Raw genomic sequence first — 20,755 nt, 5'->3', positions numbered from 1 at the left:
ATCAATGGCATTTAGAAAAATAATGTATTTCTAATTCATTAATAAAGTCAAATATAAACTTTAAAATGTTACAAGAGATAATAATACAGTGATACTTAAATGTTACAAAAATAAACAAATTCAATAAATTCAAGTTCTGTCAACTTTGTAAAATTATAAAAAATTACATAAACCTAACGGAAGTAGAAGAAAATCCTAAGAACAAAATTAACAGAATCAGTAATCAAATAAATAAAGGATATTTAAAGCCAAAATTTGGTTCTTTGAAAAGATCCATTAAGGTTAATAAATTTGGAAAGATAAACCTCTGGAAAAAAAAAAATTAGAAATGAAAAATGCTTTGCTTAACTAGAGATGCTGCAGAGATTGAACAGGTAGTAAAAGAACATTATGAACAATTTTATGGCTAATAAATTTGAGAACAAATAAAATGAATAAATACCTACAAAAAGTCAACTTACCAAAGCTGACTCAGGAAAAGATAGAAAATCTAATAGGCACAAACTATTAAAAAAATGTAATCAGTTACTAAAAATTTTTTCACAAAGAAAACACCAGGCCCTGATGGCTTTACAGGTAAGTCCTGCCAAACAGTCCAGAGACACCAAACTCTGATTTTAAACTACTGTAAGAGTAAAGAAGAAGTTGGGACACTTTCCCACTCATTTTATCAGGCTATCATAAGCTCAATACCAAAACCAGACAAGAAGAGTTTGAGAAAGGAATTTTCAGGCCAAGCTCATTTATTAACATAAATCTGAAGTCCTAAAAACCTTTTAGCACACTAAGCCCAGCAATATAAAAAAAGTTAACAGATCACTGCACAAAGTGAGTTTATCACAGGGATACAAATCTTTTTGTTAATTTCAGAAAAAAGATTAACATAATTAATCACATAAGTAGATTTATGGAAAAAATTGTAAAACCTCAATAGATGTGGAAAAAGCAGTCATAAAATTGAACATTCATACATGATAAGGCTCTCAGCAAATTAGGAGAAGAGGACACTATCTTAACCTGATAAAAGACAAATATATAAAAAGTATAAAGATGGGAAAAAAACAATCATTTGCAGATGATATAGAAAACCCAAAAATCTATGGAAAAACGATTCGATTTAAAAAAGAGCATCTAGCAAGGCTGCTGGATACAAAAATCAATATACAAAAGTTACCCGCATTTCTATATAAAACTCCTAAAATGTAATTTTAAAGAGTTATTTACAATACAATCAACATTAAAAGCATTAAATATAAATCTCAGGCAGGTCATGTAAGTCTTTTGTGGGAAAAAACAAAATTTTATCAAAAGTTATTAAGGAGGAACTAATTAAAATGGAGAGCTGTATACCATGTTCTTCAATACAAATACTGTAAATATGTTAGTTCTTCCCAAATTCATGTACAGACTCAATGGAATTCCAATCAAAATCCCAATAGGGATTTTATTCTCTGCAAGTGAATTCTGAATTTATATGGAAAGAGAAAGGGCCAAGAACAGCCAGGACGTTCATGACGATTTGCCCCATCAGATACTGGAACTTTGAAGACATTGATATGCTGGTGCAGGGTTCAACTAATAAAACCTGGGTACAAAGTCTAGGAACAAATCTGTGGAAGCCTGATTTACGACAGAATGGATACTGTTGACTGGGAGAAAAAAATGACATTCTATAAACAATGCTGGGACAATTGTAATTCACACAGAAAGAGATAAAAGTGAAACCACACCTCTCACACCCTATAGAGGAAAAAACACCAGCGGAAAGGGCAAAACTATAAAACTCTCTTAAGATACTAACTCCATAAAACATAAGAGAATATCCTATGCTCTTGGGGCAAGCGAGAATTTCTTAAGTGTGCAAAACATAAAATTAAGAATCTCTGTTCATCAAATGAAACCTAAAGAGAAGAAAAATACAGGCCATTGAGCTGGGGAAAAGATGTGTAACACAAATAACCGCTAAACCATTGTATACTGCATACATTAAAAACGTCTATAAAAGTTTAAGAAAAAGACAAAAAGCTCCAAAGAAAAAATTGGCAAATGACATAAACAGGAATTTCAAATAGGAAATACAGATGGCCAATAAACATATAAAAATACACAATCAGAGGAATACAAATTATAACCACAATGAGATATCATTTCACATATGCCAGATTTGTACAAATTAATAGCAAAAAAACTAAAAAGAACCAAAATGACTATTAACTATGGAATGGATCATTTGTGGTGTATCTGCACAATAAAATATAGCTAAACAAATCAACAGATGAATCTCAAAATCATAATGTTGAGCAAAAGAAGTTACAGAAGAACACCTCAGAGGATTGATTTACATAAACTTAAAAAACAGGTGAAATTACATTGGTGTGCATTTTATATACTTCTCAATGTATGAAAATCACTTTAAAAAGTTTTTGAAGTTCAGAATCTTTTCTGAAGTTCTTTTGTTTATAAGCAGTTTCAACTCCGTAAGTGATCAAACCTAAATATTTGCTGAGCACCTTTATGCAAGACACTGTTGCGAGGTGACTTTTTTTTTTTTTGGCTTCTTAGTTTCATTTACCTTTTTACCCGAAATATGGAATATATGATGTTTAACTAATTGAGGCTTTTTAAATTTTAAAAATGGCTCTAAGATGTTCTTAGGAGAGCACCATATAATAAAAACCATGGTCAAAACTCAAAATCAAACTATCTTTTTCTGAGATCAGTGCATCTTTTGGACATCTCCTATTTCTGCCAATCCTATCATCATTCTCCCAATCACTCAAAATAAAAACTCTTAAGTTATTCTAACTCTTCCTTTTCTTTCTTCCCCAACATCCAGTCACTAGGCTTCCTTATGAAGTCCTTGCTTATCTGTCCTTTTCCTGCCGATTCTGTTTCCATCACTGCAGTTCAAGTCCACCTCTCACCTGGTCCACTCAAATAGTCATCTAAAACATGCTGAATTCTAGTCATGTTCCTGCCCTCTAATCATTAAACTGGAAGAATCCTTGGAGACCATCTACTCCAACCTCCTAGATAAGAAACCAACTTCTTCATTCTCAAAACATTATTCTTAACACTTGATTATGCCTTATCTAAACCCATAGCATTTCTCCAGCTTTAAAGTATGTGACCAATGGATAAATTCTGAATAAAGTTTCAAAGGTCACTGAATTTGTTTCTCTTAAAACAACAAGCTTGATGAGAAGAATCTTTATTCATTAACAAAGAATTAAAGTTTTTAACTCTTCACAGTTTACAAAGCTCAGTTTGGAAAGGGTGCAGCTTAAAATTAAGTTTAAGAATGCACACATGGCAGCAGTACATTTGCAATAGTGAGGAACTGGAAACAATGTAAACACCAAACACTAGGAGAATGGTTAAATAAATATTGTACTCCCCCATCTACATTTCAAACATGCATTATTTGAATATGACTACGTTAAAGGGATGGACAGGGCTTTTCAAGGCTATCAAGATTAGAGATTCTGTCTAAACTTCAGAGTGGTAAACTAAAGGAATAAAGCTATTTTAGATTGAGAATGCAAAAATTTGTTTAAAAATATTACTGAATTATAACCATATACCTTAGAATTATTAAGCTCAATATATTAACCAATCTACCCTTGCAAAAGAAAAGCTCCCAATAAGTATATACAATATGCTACTTTGGTATTTTTACAATTGGCAGTGAACAAATTAGTGAAATACAAAAAACATGCCATAAAATACCTTCAAATAGCGTTCGATATTGCTCATCAAAATATCAATTTCTTCCTTGGACCACATCCCCTGCTTCCATTTATGTCCTTTAAAACAAGACAAGTGATGTTATAGAAACTGTTATTCCTTTAGAGGAATAAAATACTAAAGATTTGCTTTGTAATTAAATTATCTGTGGTAAGAAAATGGAGCTAATTTCTCGTTCATCTGAAAGCTCCCCAGGTAAACTCACTTTTGTAACCTCTGATGTTTAAGTAAAAATACATTTGACCCTACTAAATAAAGACATGGTAATTAAAAGATTCAAAAAGTATTACTTCCTCTTATCCTTTTAGCATTTAAGAAACTTACAATAAACATTTCTTCCATAACAAATAAGTTTTATAGGCAAAAGAAACATACAAAAGAGATTCTAGTGCAAGGTAAACAAAATACTGGACACCAAGTGAATATATTCCCAAGAGCATTCTACTGTACAGTACCTGAATAGATTCAATTTACTTACTTCTGTTTCATTTCCTTACTTCAGAGTGGCATAAATACAACCCCCACATTTTTCACAGCAGCTTCTCTAGCAATCCATACACACTATGCTACTTTTTGTCTCTAAGCTGTTGTATCAGACCAAAGTTAGTTGACCCTTGAAAACTGTCCAATGTCTTGATATCCTGCACCTATAAGAAGCAACTATACTGCCTTTTTTTTGTCGTACTGTGGTGGCTTGGAAGCCCTGGTGGCGTAGTGGTTAAGTCCTACGGCTGCTAACCAAAGAGTCTGCAGTTTGAATCTGCCAGGCCCTCCTTGGAAACTCTGTGGGGCAGTTCTACTCTGTCCTACAGTGTCACTATGAGTTGGAATCGACTCGATGGCACTGGGTTTTGGATGTGGTGGCTTGGAAACCCTGGTGCCGTAGTGGTTAAGTGCTACGGCTGCTAACCAAAGGGTTGGCAGTTTGAATCCGCCAGGTGCTCCTTGGAAACTCTATGGGGCAGTTCTACTCTGTCCTATAGGGTAGCTATGAGTCAGAATTGACTCGACGGCACTGGGGCCTGGGAGGGGGGCGGTGGTGGCTTGTGTGTCACTGTGATGCTAGAAGCTATGTCACCAGTATTTCAAATACCAACAGGGTCACCCATGGTGGACAGGTTTCAGCAAAGCTTCCAGACTAAGACTTCTAGGAAGAAAGACATGGTGATCTACTTCCAAAAAAACTGGTCAGTGAAAACATTATGAATTGCAGCGGAATGTTGTCCGATAGTGTGACAGGAAGATGGATACCACAGGTTGAAAGGCACTCAAAAATATGACTGGGGAAGAGCTGGCTCCTCAAATGAGAGTCAACCTTAATGACGTGGATGAAGTCAAGCTTTTCAGCCCTTCATTTGCTGAAGTGGCATGACTCTACATGAGAAGAAATAGCTGTAAACATCCATTAACAGTCAGAACGTGGAATGTACTAAATACAAATCTAGGACTAAATACGAATCTAGGAAAATTTGGAAGTCATCAAAAGTGAAATGGAACACGTAAAGATTGATATGCTAGGCATTAGTAAACTGAAATGGACTGGTACTGGCCATTTTGAATCATACAGTCTACTACGCTGGGAATGACAAATTAAAGAGGGATGATGTTGCATTCATCATCAAAAAGAACATTTCAAGATCTATCCTGAAGTACAAGGCTACCAGTGATAGGATAATATTCATATACCTACAAGGAAGACCAGTTAATGTAAGTTTTATTCAAATTTACACACCAACCACTAAGGCCAAAACTGAAGAAACTGAGGATTTTAACCAACCTCTATAGTCTGAAATTGATAAAACGTGGAAGTAGGATACATTGATAATTAATTACTGGTAATTGGAATGTGAAAGTTGGAAGCAAAAAGGATTAGCAGTTGGAAAATATGGCCTTGTTGACAGAAATGATGACAGAGATCATGTGACAATTTTGCAAGGCCATGACTTATTCGTTGCAAATACCTTTTCAACAACATGAACAGCGACTATACATGTGAACCTCGCTAGATGGAATACACAGTAATCAAATCGACTACAACTGTGGAAAGAGACGATGGAGAGCCTCAATATCATCCATCAGTCAGGATAAGGCCGGGGAGGACTGAGGAACAGATCATCAAAGGCTCATATCCAAGTTCAAGCTGAAGTCGAAGAAAAAACAAGCTCAGGAGAGCCAAAGTATCACCTTGAGTATATCCCACCTAAATTTAGAGATCATCTCAAGAATAGATTTGAAACACTGAACACTAATGACCAAAGACCAGATGAGTTATGGGATGACATCAAGGACATCATGGATGAAGAAAGCAAAGGTCATTAAAAAGACAGAAAGAAAAGGCCAAAACGGATGTTAGAAGAGGCTCTGAAACTTGCTCTTGAATGTACAGCAGCTAAAGCAAATGGAAGATATGAACAGAAGATTTCAAAGGGCAGGTCAAGAAAACAAAGTTAAGTATCACGATGAAACGTGCAGACAAAGACCTAGAGTTAGAAAACAAAAAAGGGAAGAACATGCTTGGCATTTCTCAGGCTAAAAGAACTGAAGAAGAGATTCAACCCTCGAGTTGCAATTCTGAAGGATTCTATGGGCAAAATATTGAACAACACAGGAAGCATCAAAAGAAGATGGGAGTCACTGTACCAAAAAGAAACTGGTTGATGTTCAACCATTTCAGGAGACAGCATATGATCAAGAACCAATGGCACTGAAGAGGTACAGGCTGCACTGAAGGCACTGGCAAAAAAACAAGGCTCCAGGAACTGATAGAATACCAACTGATGTTTGAACAAATGGACGCAACACTGGAAGCGGTCACTTGTCTGTTCCAAGAAATTTGGAAGACAGCTACCTGGACTACTGACTGAAAAAAATCCGTATTTGTGTCCATTCCAAAGAAAGGTGATTCAAAAGAATGTGGAAATTATCAAACAGTATCATTTATATCACATGCAAGTAAAGTTTTGTTGAAGATCATTCAAAAGTGGCTGCAGCAGTATATCAACAGGGTGCTGACAGAAATTCAAACAAGATTCAGAAGAGGACATGGAATGAGGGATATCACTGCTGATGTCTGATGGATCTTGGCTGAAAGCAGAGAATATCAGAAAGATGTATACCTGTGATTTACTGACTACGCAAAGGCATCTGACTATGTTGATCAGAACAAATTATGGATAACAGTGCGAGGAACGGGAATTCCAGAACACTTAATTGTACTCATGGGGAACCTGTACGTATACCAAGAGGCAGTCACTTGAACAGAGCAAGGGGATACTGAGTGGTTTAAAATCAGAAAAGGTGTCCATCAAGGTTGTATCCTTTCACCATACTTATTCCATCTGTATGCTGAGCAAATAATTCGAGAAGCCGAACTATTTGGAGCCAGACTATTTGGACTATGGAGGAAGACTCATTAACAACCTCCGATATGCAGATGACACAACTTTGCTTGCTGAAACAGAAGAGTACTTGAAGCACTTACTGATGAAGATCAAAGTCTATAGACTTCAATATGGATTACGCCTCAACATAAAGAAAACAAAAATTCTCACAACTGGATCAATAAGCAGCATCATGATAAACAGAAAATATTACAGATGTCAAGGATTTCATTTTACTTGATTCCACAATCAACACCCCTGGAAGCAGCAGTTAAGAAATCAAATGATGTACTGCACTGGGCAAATCTGCTGCAGAAGACCTCTTTAAAGTGTTCAAAAGTAAAGATGTCACTCTGAGGACTAAGGTGAGCCTGACCCAAGCCACAGTATTTTTAACTGCCTTACATTCGTGTGAAAGCTGGACAATGAGTAAAAAAGACAGAAGAAGAACTGATGCATCTGAATTATGGTACTGGTGAATAATACTGAATATACCACAGACTTACAGAAGAATGAACAAATCTGTTCATTCATTAGAAGAAGTACACAGCCACAATGCTCCTTAAAAGCAAGCATGGTGAGAGCCTCACGTATTTTGGACATGTTACCAGGATGGACCAATCCCTGGAGGAAGGCATCATGCTTGGTAAAGCAGACGTTCAGCAAAAAAAAGACCCTCAACAAGATGGACCGACATAGTGGCTTCAATAATGGACTCAAACACAGCAATGATTGTGAGGATGACGCACGACCAGACAGTGTTTGGTTCTATCGTACATGACGGATGGCACCTAACAACATATTGTCCTTTAAATGCTACCATTTAAAAGTTCAAAATTTAACCAGACAAAATTTATTTTATAAACGAAAAATAACAGTTATTAAAAAACAAATGTTCGTTTCACAGCCGATTTTAATTCAATATAGAAAAGTTCAAAGACTACTCAATCAGAAAGAACAAGGGCCCAAATCAGGACCCTGATGACTACAAATCCTTTCTACATCCATTATATTCCCATACGAAAATTCACAGTATACCACACCTTTGTTAGTGAGAGAATCTTTATCTTCTTTAGTTGTAAACCATGCTTGGCTAACTGCTGAAACTTCTTCATTACCCAAGGAAGATATTTCATCTAGTTGCTCATTCTGTAGAATCTTGAAAGCGAAAAAGTAAAAAAGGAATACCAGCTTGAATGAATACCCAATCGGATTGATTTTTTTTTTTTTGTAATGCTAAGCATTGTAACACTGTAATACAGTAAAATGGAATTCATTTGTAACAGATATTATCAAAATACATTCAATATACAGCGACAAATATTTCATTGCTGTGATAGTATAAAAACAAAATTATGTGCTTTAACGAAATACAACCTTCATTTAAGTATGTAATTTTGCACGGTGGCTTCAATTTTATAGAATATAAATAGGCTTAAAAATTTCTTTAAGTATTTAAATCAATACAGGAAATCCAAAACCACATTTGTATACGAATATGTAAAATAAGCTCACACAGTTGTAATCATTCCAGGTAAAATCATGGAAATGCTAAAGTTGAGTTTATAATCAGCTTATATCCTCATAGGGAGTAGTCTGTTGTCCAAAGATACAGTCATCTGTAATGTAATCCCTTGCTAAACTAAAAGGAGTAACAGGCTAAACCAGAAGACATTACTGTATTGCAAAATCATGGCCTGCTTATTGTTTACTGGATCTGTTTGTTTTAACCTGCCCTCTGGAGCTGATTCCTAGCCTTGAGAAGGTTATTTTCCTCTCGAAGGACTTTGTAATTATTATTATATTACTGTCTTTATTGATATAAAATTCACACGCCAAAAATTCCAGTACAATTCAGTAGTCACATTTGTGCAACCATCACCTGGTATATAATATCTTCAATTACAGACATACCTCATCTAACACATTCTGTATGAGCAAAGCTTCTTTTAATGACGTTAGTCTTAGCCTAAAGAGAGCTACAGTAAGTAAGAAAGGCTTGGCAATAGTACTACTATCTCAGGTATGAGCCTAGATAAGGAACAGCCATATGCCTAGTGACCACTCAACTCAGTCCAGTCTCAGACTGGATAACTACTAAGTTTATTACTGGCTGGAGATTAACTCCTAAGAAAGACTGGACTGTTTCTTGAATAAGCATAAACTGAAATTCCAATTTCAAAAATAACTGAAACCCATCTCCCTTGAAAAGAGTTACGCTGTCAGTGAACAGCCAGAGCACAATGACAAGAACCATATCTTTATTGTCATCTACTGTGATAATATGATTTGTATCTCAAATACTTTTTTTTTTAAATCCATGGGCAAAAAGCTAGAAATCACTGCAACCATCCTGAAAAGGTTTATAACTCTACTTTTATGTACTTTTTTTTTTTAAGGTTAAGAAGCCTTTAGAAACCTGATAATTGAGAGAAAACTAGATGATGTCTATGACTCCTTATATGCTGAAGATCATGATTCTTTAAGATCTGAAGTCCTAAGAGATCTACTTGAAAGTTACAGTTTTGAGCTATTATAAATCAGTAATGGGTAATAGACAGCTATCAAAAAACCTTGATATATACACCGTTACGGATTGAACTGAGTCCTTCAAAAATACGTGTTGTAAATCCTGACCTCTATAACTGTGGTTACAATCCCATTTGGGAATGGGTTGTCTTTGTTATGTCAACGAGGCAGTATAGTGTATCTCAATCTCTTTTTGGACATAAAAGAACAGATGAAGCAAACAAATGTGCATAAATGCAGGGGAAGATACAGGACACATGATCACCAAGGAACCTAGGAATAGAAACTGAAAAGAGACAAGGACCTTCTTTCAGAGCAGACACAGACAGAAAGCCTTCCCCTAGAGCAGGCACCCTTAATTCTAGCATCCTAAACTGTGAGAAAATAAATTTCCACTCATTAAAGCCACCCACTTGTGGTATTTCTGTTATAGCAACATTAGATAACTAAAACACATACAATACCCACTTTTAAGAGCTGTGATGTAGAAAATGGTCTCCTTAGATGATCCACTCTAAAATTAGTTGATTAAGAGAATTAAATCGTCATTTCTCAAGAGAATCTAAATACATAGCAAAGCCCACTCTATGAACCTTAGAAATAAGCCTGTCATGCTAATTAACTGCTATCTTTGGGCAAACAATACCTTATGACTCAAATTTTCCTGAGGGAGTTACCATTATTGCTTAAGTCATATAAAGATAAACACGTAAGTAATCATCAAATATTCAATACTATCAATAACAGATAAGTTTAATAAGAGTATCTATCTATACTACATATAAATATACTATACTATTTATACTTACATATGAACATATAAATATTTACAATATTTTACTCCTGTCTTAGTTATTTAGTGCTGCTATAACAGAAATACCTCAAGTGGATAGCTTTAACAAACAGAAATTTACTCTCTCACAGTTTAGGAGGGTGGAAGTCAGAATTCAGAGTACCAGCTCTAGAGGAAGGCTTTCTCCCTCTGTTGGATCTGGAGGAAGGTCCCTGTCTCCTTTCAACATCTCTGGGCCCAACATTCCTTGGAGATCTCCATGTGTCTTGGCATCAATCTTCCCCTGGGCCTAGAAGGTTCTCAGGGCAGGGACCCCCGCCCCCCACCCCCCCTCCCCCGCCCAGGTCCAAAGGATGTGCTCTGCTCCCTGCTCTTTCTTGTTGGGAATGAGGTCCTTCTCTCTCTGCTTTTATCTTTTGCAGGACGGTAACTCAAGATGTATCCCACCCTAATCCTGCTTCATTAACATAAATATAACCTAATCCTCATTAACATGACCTAATCCTGCCTCATTAACTGAGGGACAGCTCACTCCCAAATGGGACCACAACCACAGACATAGAGACTAAGATTTACAACACATCACAAAATGGAGGATAATCAGATCACAAAATGGAGAACCACCACCATAACACTGGGAATCATGGCCTACCCAAGTTGACACGTTTTGGGGGGACCCAATTCAATCCATGACAACTCCTGTTATGGACTGAATTGTGTCCCCCAAAAATGTGTTTCAAGTTGGCCAGGCCATGATTCCCAGTACTGTGTGGTTGCCTGCCATTTTGTGATCTGATGTGATTACCGTATGTGTTGTAAATCCAAACCTCTATGATGTTAATGAGGCAGGATTCAATCTACAGAATTAGGTTGTATCTTGAGTCAATCTCTTTTGAGATATAACAGAGAGAATAGAGAGGAGAGGGACCTCATTACCACCATATAAGAGGAGCCACAAGTGGAGTGCATCCTTTGGATCCAGGGTCCCTGTACTGAAGAACTCGTAGGCCATGGAAAGACTGACAAGAAGGACCTTCCCGCAGAACTGACAGAAAGCCCTCTCCTGGAGCTTGCACCCTGCATTCGGACTTCTAGCCTCCTAAACTTCGAGAGAATAAATTTCTGCTTGTTAAAGCCATCCACTTGTGGTATTTCTATTATAGCAGCACTAAATAACTAAGACAACTCCTTTACTCATAAATCTCTTTTTTGGCTTTTTATTTCCTCCCTTTTTTAAAAATTGTGCTTTAAGTGAAAGTTTACAGTTCAAGCCAATTTCTTATACAAAACCTTACACATGCATTGTTATGTGGCCCTAGCTGCTTCCCTATGATAGCACACTCCTCTTCTCTACCCTGTTCCCGTGTCCATTCAACCAGCTCCCGTCCCCTTCTCCCTTTTCATCTCACCTCCGAACAGGAGTTGCCCACATAGTCTTACGTGTCTACTTGAGCTAAGGAGCACACTCCTTACCAGTATCATTTTATGTCTAATAGTCCAGTCTAATCTTTGTCTGAAGAGTTGCCTTTTTTTAGTTTTGGCCTAACAAAGAGTCCAGGGGCCATGACCTCTGGGGTCCCTCCAGTCTCAGTCAGACCATTAAGTCTGGTCTTTTTACTAGAATTTGAGCTCTGCATCCCACTTTTCTCCTGCTCCATCAGGGATTCAATCTCTTAAAATTACTCAGGCCTTATTTAGTACGCTGTTGCTTTTTAAATGAAACCTTTGAGAGTTGGCTGCAGGGTTTCGTATCTAAAATCTAAAGACAAATATTTAACTCACTAAAAACCTACTGCAAGCATAAAGGTTTATACTGGAAAATTCTTTTAGGTTTGAATTATTCTTTAATCTAGTGCCCATCACTGGAAAGAGATGGTACGTTAACCATCTAACTCTATCAAATAGCTGTAAATGGTTCGACATTCAAGGATTGAGCAAGAGACAGGCTATTTCTGAACTTTTAACTGAGCTGACTTTCATTCACAACCTAATTTTATTTTATTAAACATATACTAGAAATACTAAAAGTTTTTCATTCACTTAAATGGTGGTAATAAACCAAGGTGCTAAATAACAATTATAACTCATTGACTCTTTGGCAATAACAAAAATAAAATAATCCTATACTTTGTCTTATAGTAAGAACTAATACCACCACTGCTTACAATAATTAGGTTATAAATCAAATCACACACATATGTACAGTTTTTTACTGTGCTGAACAATGGAAAGCAGAAGTGAGACTACACAGTCTTTGAATCTAGAATAAATCTGACAAGCCCCATTTTGAAGGAAGGATATGTTTTAGTGCTTCAAGGGGTCTGGAAAATTAATTTCAGTCCAAATCACCTACTGAAATCCAAATGGGAGGTTATGAGATCTCTAGCCTGGCTCAAAGCTTTCTGAGCCATATCAGAGACTCATTCCTCTGGTTATCCTGTGATTGTGGAATCACTTTGAAGCTCCTTATTGCAAAAGATCCACAGTGCATATTCCTGCGATGTCCCCAGCCCTTTCAGAAAACAAACCATGGTACAATGTCTCTACTGTCTACTTCAAAAATATTTTATTAAATGATGAGATGAAGCAAAAAGTACAAGCTACTAAAAAATAAAGGTGTAATCAGTCAAAGATAAACTTATAAATAAAATAGATTTAAGCTTCAGGTTATCTAAAAGAACAAAAAATTACGATTACTTTTGGCAGAAGTAACTTAACTGCTGATTATGACACAATTATATAAGCTTACATAAAAGAAAAACAGCAAACCCTGATTATAAACCGACTTCTTAACATACAGCTAAAATGTATGTAGTCCTACAAGCACCAAATGAAACCATACTACCATAACTACAGCTCTTATAATTAAAATCTATTTGAAATGAATAGCTTCCATTCGTATAAGAACACAGAGTGTGTAGCCTTTCTAAATCAGTTGCTACAGAAAACCACTGGGTAAAATTTAACTTAAAAAGCTTTATCTTCCAGTCAACTATCTTGTATTACTGTGAGATGAAAGTTAAAGTTACCTAACAGCTCAACTGATACCACTACATGTAGACAAGGAACACATGCATCATCTCATTTCAACACATGTGAACCACCCTATAGGGAATGGCTTTTTAAAAAAAATCTACCATTACAATTCTGACACTCTTATGTATGTGGGTACTGGAAACCTGAATCAAATAATGTCTTACCTTAATTTTGTGTTTTTTATGTTAGAGAAGACATGTTCTCATCATTATCACCTCATCTATGCGTAAAAGATAACCCTCCTGTGCCCAATAAAAAGACTTACTATACCTGGATCTGCGTTACAGTTCCTTCAGTAATCTCATCATCTGCTACCTCAGTGGTTGCAGTCATGGTCACCTCAAAGCTCTGATCATTCTCTGAAACTTCAAGAAAGAAAAAATTCATCTCGAGAGTAACAACAGTAAGTTCTAATTAATCTAAAAATATCTATGGAAAAAAGTGATCATTTAACTGTTTAACACACTCCTTGCCAATACATTCCCACACATATATTCATCTGTTAAACATATTTATCGTATACGTATTATATACAACACTTTGGGTAATAAGCAGTGAGAAAAAAACAAACTCAAAACAAAGCTTCCCTTCATGGAGCTTATATTCTTTCTTGTGGCGAAGACACAAAATGAACAAGAAATGCTATATTGTAATAAGTACTACGAAGAAAAAAAAAAAGCAAGCAAGGGAGTGTGTTGAGATTGGGGGAGGCTGTTTGAAATTTTAGATAGGAAGCCAAGAAAAGTCACCAAAACTTGGAACCCAATGAGGAAGCCAGCCATGCTGACATCTTGGGGGAAAGCATTTCAAGAAAAAGGAAAGCCAAGTACAGACTCTCAGAGACAGGAGGCATGTCTGGTATATTCATGGAAATGGCAAGGAGGCCAGCATGGCTACAGCAGACATAACAAGAACACTAAAGAGATTGTGTGGGGCCTTACAGACCATTGTAAAGACTTTTGCTTTTACTCAGAGAGGGGAAGCCATTGGAAGATTTTGAGTAGAGGACTGATGTAACTTTTAATAGCACCACTCTGAGGGCTAAGGGGAAAACAGACTGAAGAGGGAGAAGTGCTAGAGGCTAATGCAAAAATCCAGACAAAAGACAATGACTTGGACTAGGGTAAAAGCAAGTGAGGGTGGTAAAAAGTAGTTAAATCCTATGTACATGGTGACAGAGCCAATGAGATTTGTGGACAAATCAGATATGAGAGATATTGAAGAGTCAACGCTTTTTTAAAAATTTGAGCTACTGGAAGTGAGACATGACTAGGCTGGAGCAGGGTCAGTTGCCCCCCACCGCCCAGGCACACAGGCCGGGAAAAAGTCAAGCAGGACAGAGTGGAACGAACAAGCTTACCTATTGGCACTGGTGCAACTATAACCCACCTCCTGGAGATTAGAACAGAACACACACAGGCCCTGTAGAGCAAGATGTTCCGGCTGTGGGGTGGAACAAACTGAAATGTTCTAAGATGTTGCAAACAAACTTGCTAATGTAGATCTCGCACGACTCCACAGGTGCAGAGTGTATGCAAAAGTAAAAGCGACCACTGTTTGGCCTTCCCGTGCCCGCTGAAAGGGGCTATGTGACAAAGGTACCCAGTGTGCCTGCATCACATCCCATAATGAGTTATGTCAAGGGAAACCAAAGGTCTTCCATCTTGAAGAAATCCTGTGCTGCGCCCCTGCATCTGTATAACCCAACCCCTCCTCAGAAATCTCTGCCCTTCCTCCTGAGAATCCCACGAATAAACATCAAGACCCTTTCTTGTTGAAACTGTTAAATACTTGGCTCTTAGGCAAACCGGAGAGATGGTCTGTCTGAAGGTTCTAGCCCTTACCGTGTCCTTTTGCTGGCTGCCGGCAAAATAAATTTGCTTGTGTGACTCCAGGCTGCCTCAATAGTCTCATTGGATGGCACAAATCCGGATGGGTCCAATAGAGGAAGGGGCACTCAGTAACAGAAGGGTGGACTTGCCATTAACAAGATGGGGAAAGTTGTTGAAGAAGCAAGTTTAAGAATTCAGAGTTTCAGGAGCTCCATTTTAAACACATTAGCTTGAGATAGCTACCGTAGTGAAATAAGTTCCTTTACGTGGCCCCCTTTTGCCTTGGTTCTTTGGAAAACCAGCTTGAGAGATTTTATCCCTAAGCCCTGAGGAGTTACCTTTGCCGTTGTTTCCTACCCTAGAGGGTTTGTTATTTTTGTCCAGGTTGACTGATATTTCCTGGGTAAGTTGTAAACAACTTTTGGTGTGACACTTTTTTTCTGGTCCTGGGCTCCAGCCTGCCCTGTGACTGCTATGTATGTACCTTGGAGGATTTGGCCAATAAACGATGCAAATGAGGTGACTACGGCTGCTATGCAAATGAAGTATCTGTGGCCTACTGAAAGGGCATTCGTCAGTTTGTGCCTCCCCCCGCCAACTAGGAGGGGCCGTGCCTTGAATTGACAAGGAGACGTATGTATGCAGCCAGACCCACAGGAGTTATTCAGACAGAAAGAAGAAGAGTAGCAGCAGGATAAGGAAGAGAAAGGAGCAGAGAGAGAAAGAGGAGGCAAGGAACCTCCTAATAGAGTGTGACAGGGTCAAGGGTTGTAACACTGAAGACAGCGAGAGGCTCGGACGGGATTCAGCAGCAGAGCCAGGGGCAACAAGTCTGGAAGGGGCTCTGTGACACAGTCGGTGGTGACAGACAGCAGGGTCAAGAGGAGCCTGTCCTGAGTGGGCCAAGAGGAGGCCTGCATGGCCAAGAAAAGCTGAGAGTGCTGTCCTGCACTTAAGATGGGAGATTTTGTCTACATGCTTCTTGATCCTGTTCCTGAGTTGTAGCCTGTTACTTCCTGAATAAACCACTTAACTCTAAACAGAGTTCATGAGTTCTGTGTGACCACTGCAGTGGATTATCAAACCCAGAAGAGAAGTAGAAACTGCCATGGGAGGGACAGCTGGTCGATGTCAGAACTGATAAAATGTGTTGGAGAGTGGAGGTATGTCTGACCTCTACCTCAAAGAGATCAACCTTGTTACAGAGGTTCTGACACAATTACTACTATTCGAATTTTACACCTACTGAATATCTAGAGGGAACCCTGGTGGTGTTGTGGTTAAGGGTTACGGGTGCTAACCAAAAGGTCAGCAGCTTGAATCTACCAGGTGCTCCTTGGAAACCCTATGGGACAGTTCTACTCTGTCCTATAGGGTCACTATGAGTTGGGATCGACTCGACAACAATGGGCTTTTTTTTTTTTTTTTTTTTAAAACATCTGGAGAGGCCTGGGCTGGAATAAATCTGGGAATCATCATCACAGAGATAGTATTTAAAACCACGAATTGAGATCAACTGAATAAAAGCAGGAATAAAACAGTCTAACAACTGAGTTCTAGGTTACTTCGCATTTATAAGTTGAAGAGATGAAAACAAGGTGGTAAAAGACTAACCAGGAATGGAAAGAAAGGTAGGAAGAAAACCAGAGGAATGTGTTTTCTAGAATCCAAGTTGAAAAAAAAATGTTTCAGGGTAGAGAATGATAAACATTGTTGCAAGTCTTGGATATTAATACCTACTCCAGAGCATGCTTCCTCAAGCATAAATATTGTCCTACGGATCGATCAACTAAGACAAAGACTGAAAAATGACCATTGGATTTAGCAACAAGAAGGTCTCTAGAGACCTGGGAAGAACAGTTTTGGTGAAGTGATAGGAGTAGGAGCCTGACTGGGGTGGGTCTAAGAAAGAATGGGAAGAAGAAATGGATGCCAGTACAGGCAATTCTAAGTATTCTGCTCTAAAGGGAAGGAGAGAAATTGGATGATAGTGGGCTAAAGTGACTTCGTTTTAAAAAAGAAATAACAGTATGTTTGTAATACTGATAGGAATGATCCAGCAGAGAACTAAAAAAACGATGATTCAGAAGAGAGAGGGAAAAATTTGCAGACGTAATTAATTGAAGGGTGGGATTCAGTGAATGGAAGGACTGCCTTTAACTATGAGAAAAGACAGAAAATGTGGACACAGATGATGGTAGACAGGTATTTCTGGGGAGGGAACCTGTACAAGTTATTTTCTGATTTCTTCAATTTTCCCAGTGAAGTAGGAAGCAAGGTTAGTAGTTGAGAGTAAGAAAGGTGGAGGAAATATTGGAGATTTCAGGAGCACTTCAAGTCTTCAACCCCAAGTGGGAGAAAGAACACTAGAAAAGTGTGGTGTGACCTGAATCAAAACCCATTGCTGTCTGACTCACAGCGACCCTATGGGACAGAGTAGAACCGCCACATGAGGCTTCCAAGGAGCGCCTGGTAGATTCAAACTGCTGACCTTTTGGTTAGCAGCAACAGCTCTCAACCACTATGCCACCAGAGGGCAGTATTATAAACCTTCTTGAGCTTACCCATTGCTGTCGAGTCGATTCTGACTCATAGCCAACCCTATACGACAGAGTAGAACTGCCCCATAGGGTTTCCAAGGCTATGAATCTTTCCGGAAGCAGACAGCCGTATCTTCCTCCCATAGGGAGGCTGGTGGGTTCGAACTGCCGACCTTTCCTTAACCACTGTGCCACCAGGAATCCTTCATTTCAGATTAATGCTCATGAATTAAAAATGAGGCTAGTCAGTTTGCTTGTCCTATTTTTCTCCAATGTCTTTTAGTTAGCTGTACTAGTTTAGACATAAATAGGCATAGACAGACTTAACTAGGTTGTGGTTTCGACGAAGAAAATGAAGTGAGAAGGAAAAAAGATTTGAGGATAAATTTAAGACTGTGATTACAGTGATTAACCATGAAACCGAAACTAGATTAGGAGATAAAAAAAGATATAAGGGGAAAAGGAACAACAACAAAAAAAAAGGATCAATGAATGGACTATGTCACAATGGAGCAAAGAGTTGCAGAATTAAAGAGTACTAGGGGCAATTAAGCTGGAAAGATAGGAAGTTGTGGTAGGAAAACAGCAAGTCTCAAATAGATCACAAATATACTCCAGTAACAGGTAATGGCAAAAGTGGAAAGGGAAATGCTAAACGGGGGTAGTATGGAAACCACAAAGAATATAAAGTATTGGAAGATTATATAAATGAATATTGTAATCACCAAGAATAATAACTATGAATAGGGAACCCGATAAAAGTGATGACAGATGTTTGCAAAAGGAAGGGGTCAGGAAGTGATCTAGACGGATTATTAGGAGTTATGGGTGGGTGCTGAGAGAACTTTTAAGGCCCAGACAGATAAATTCTATCAATTTTATAAGACATGTAAGAAAAAACAACTCCAAATATTGAATTTAAAGTTAAATCTTACATACGTTAAATCTTACATACGTTAATATCCACCTCCATGAAGTCCAAAGTAACAGCTTATCCATTCAATCAGAGGAAGTAAACCAGTCCCATGACGATGACGAATGCAGACTTTAGGCTTTTTACACTAATTTTTTTTTCCTCCTTAATGCAGAAATGTTCCTAAGTTCATTTTATCAACACACTTTCTACAAACTCAGGGAATGTGTAAATACTTCAAGCCCACCTTTGAGAAACAGTCTTACTGCCAAACCTTAGGCTCCAGGATGTCCTCTGTATGGGATGATGCTATGCTCCAACATCAAGTAGCTCATGTGCTATCTATGTCATCGGACCCAAGTGAAACAAAGGAGGAAATGAAGGATTCAGGCTAACCCCACAAAATAGAACAAAATACCAAAGTGTAGTTTGAATCTACCATCACGATCAAGGTTTCACTCTATTTTAACCAAATAAATTATCTAGTCATAATCTACAGCAAAATAATCACTCAAAAATTCTAACTTAGAAAATGTTCACAGAGGATTCCAGACAGGTCAACCAAGTTTAAAAACTGAATAACAACATAATGATGGTCAAATTAGGAAAGACTTCTAAAAAAAAACATATGAATGGCCATCAGGGTCATTTAGTTAGTAATACATTTTGCTTGTATATACCGCAGTAGAAGCAATATGAACACTAGTATTGCTTTTCGTAAAAGTCCCATAGTAAACTGATATAAACCTGTTTCTCACTATTCAATCTAGTAAGTAATTAGCTCTAAATACAAAGCATATATCTATTTGCGAAGACATGATTTCCCACACTGAAAACATAGTATTTTCTCTCCCAGTAGATGAAGGTGTGATGGCACTTGATGGCTGAGCGCAAAATCAAAGTTCCCAGACGTGGTAAGAATCCTTTGCGCTGAGAGTGCCACCAACAGCCGTGTTCCACCTCTACCACCATGAACTATGACATCTGCTGCAGCTTTGTGGGGTCACTACACTTCAACAAGATTCCATATCCTTTGTGAAATATAATCAGAAATGTAATCTGACCTTAAAGTTGGTATGTTTGTAGACTTTCTCCAACACTATTCCACCTGAAATACTACACCTCTACAACCTATTCTATGCTAAGTAATCTTGAAATATAAACACGTTAAGAACTTTCCTAATGAGAATAACTAATTAGGCTTCTCTCTGATTTCCATAAAGACTGTATTATGTGAAGAGGCAGTGTCGTATTTGGGTTAAGAGTATGAACTATGGGAAACTACGGGAACCAGACTGCTTGGCTATGATTTTAGGCAAGTTATTCTATCTCTTAAGGAACCCTGGTGGCGCAATAATTAAGTGGTCGGCTGCTAACTGAAAGGCTGGCAGTATGAATTCACCCAGAAGCTCCCCAGGAGAAAGACCTGGTGATCTGCTTCTGCAAAGATTACAGCCTAGGAAACCCTAAGGGGCAGTTCTACTTGGTCATACTGGATTGCTGTGGGTCGGAATCGACTCGACCGCACCTAACAACTTTATAACTCTCTGTGTCTCAGGATCCTCATCTATAAAATCGGGGTAATAACAGTAATACCTACCCTACAGAACGCTTTATTAAACAATGCAAAAACTGGTTCTTGTGGAGTAAGTGAAAAACTCCTACTCTCTTTATGAACAAAGGGGGCACAGTGGCTAAGCACTTGGCTGCTAACTAAAATGTTGGCAGTTTGAACCTACCAGCCACTCTGCAGGAGAAAAATGTGGCAGTCTGCTCCTGTAAAGATTTAGTCTTGGAAACCGTATGGGACAGTTCTACTCTGTCCTACAGGGTCACTAAGAGTTTTCGAATCCACTCGACAGCAATGAGTTTGGTTTATGAGACACACACAAAAAATACAGTATTATCTGCAGTACTAACATTTCACTGGCAGGGGCTGGGGGGAGGTAATAAAAAAAAAAAGTCTACAAATGGCTCATTGGAGG

The 20,755-nt window shown here is 38.0% G+C and overlaps 1 protein-coding gene across 12 annotated transcripts in view; it reads right to left on the bottom strand.

Annotated features, from left to right (window-relative positions):
* The window catches only part of DMTF1 (cyclin D binding myb like transcription factor 1), a 58,317-nt gene that overhangs the window by 23,924 nt on the left and 13,638 nt on the right, over positions 1–20,755 (bottom strand). For all 12 annotated transcript variants that reach the window (XM_003407171.4, XM_023544464.2, XM_010587298.3 and 9 more), the window contains 3 exons: positions 13,756–13,850; positions 8,171–8,285; positions 3,730–3,806 (listed from right to left, as the gene is read on the bottom strand). In XM_003407171.4, the coding sequence (XP_003407219.1) occupies positions 3,730–3,806; positions 8,171–8,285; positions 13,756–13,850 (287 nt within the window). The remainder of the gene's footprint in view (positions 1–3,729; positions 3,807–8,170; positions 8,286–13,755; positions 13,851–20,755) is intronic.

Source organism: Loxodonta africana, chromosome 8 (assembly GCF_030014295.1).
Source record: "Loxodonta africana isolate mLoxAfr1 chromosome 8, mLoxAfr1.hap2, whole genome shotgun sequence".
NCBI classification, from domain to species: Eukaryota; Metazoa; Chordata; class Mammalia; order Proboscidea; family Elephantidae; genus Loxodonta; species Loxodonta africana.
This window is presented reverse-complemented; position numbering and strand designations above follow the sequence as displayed.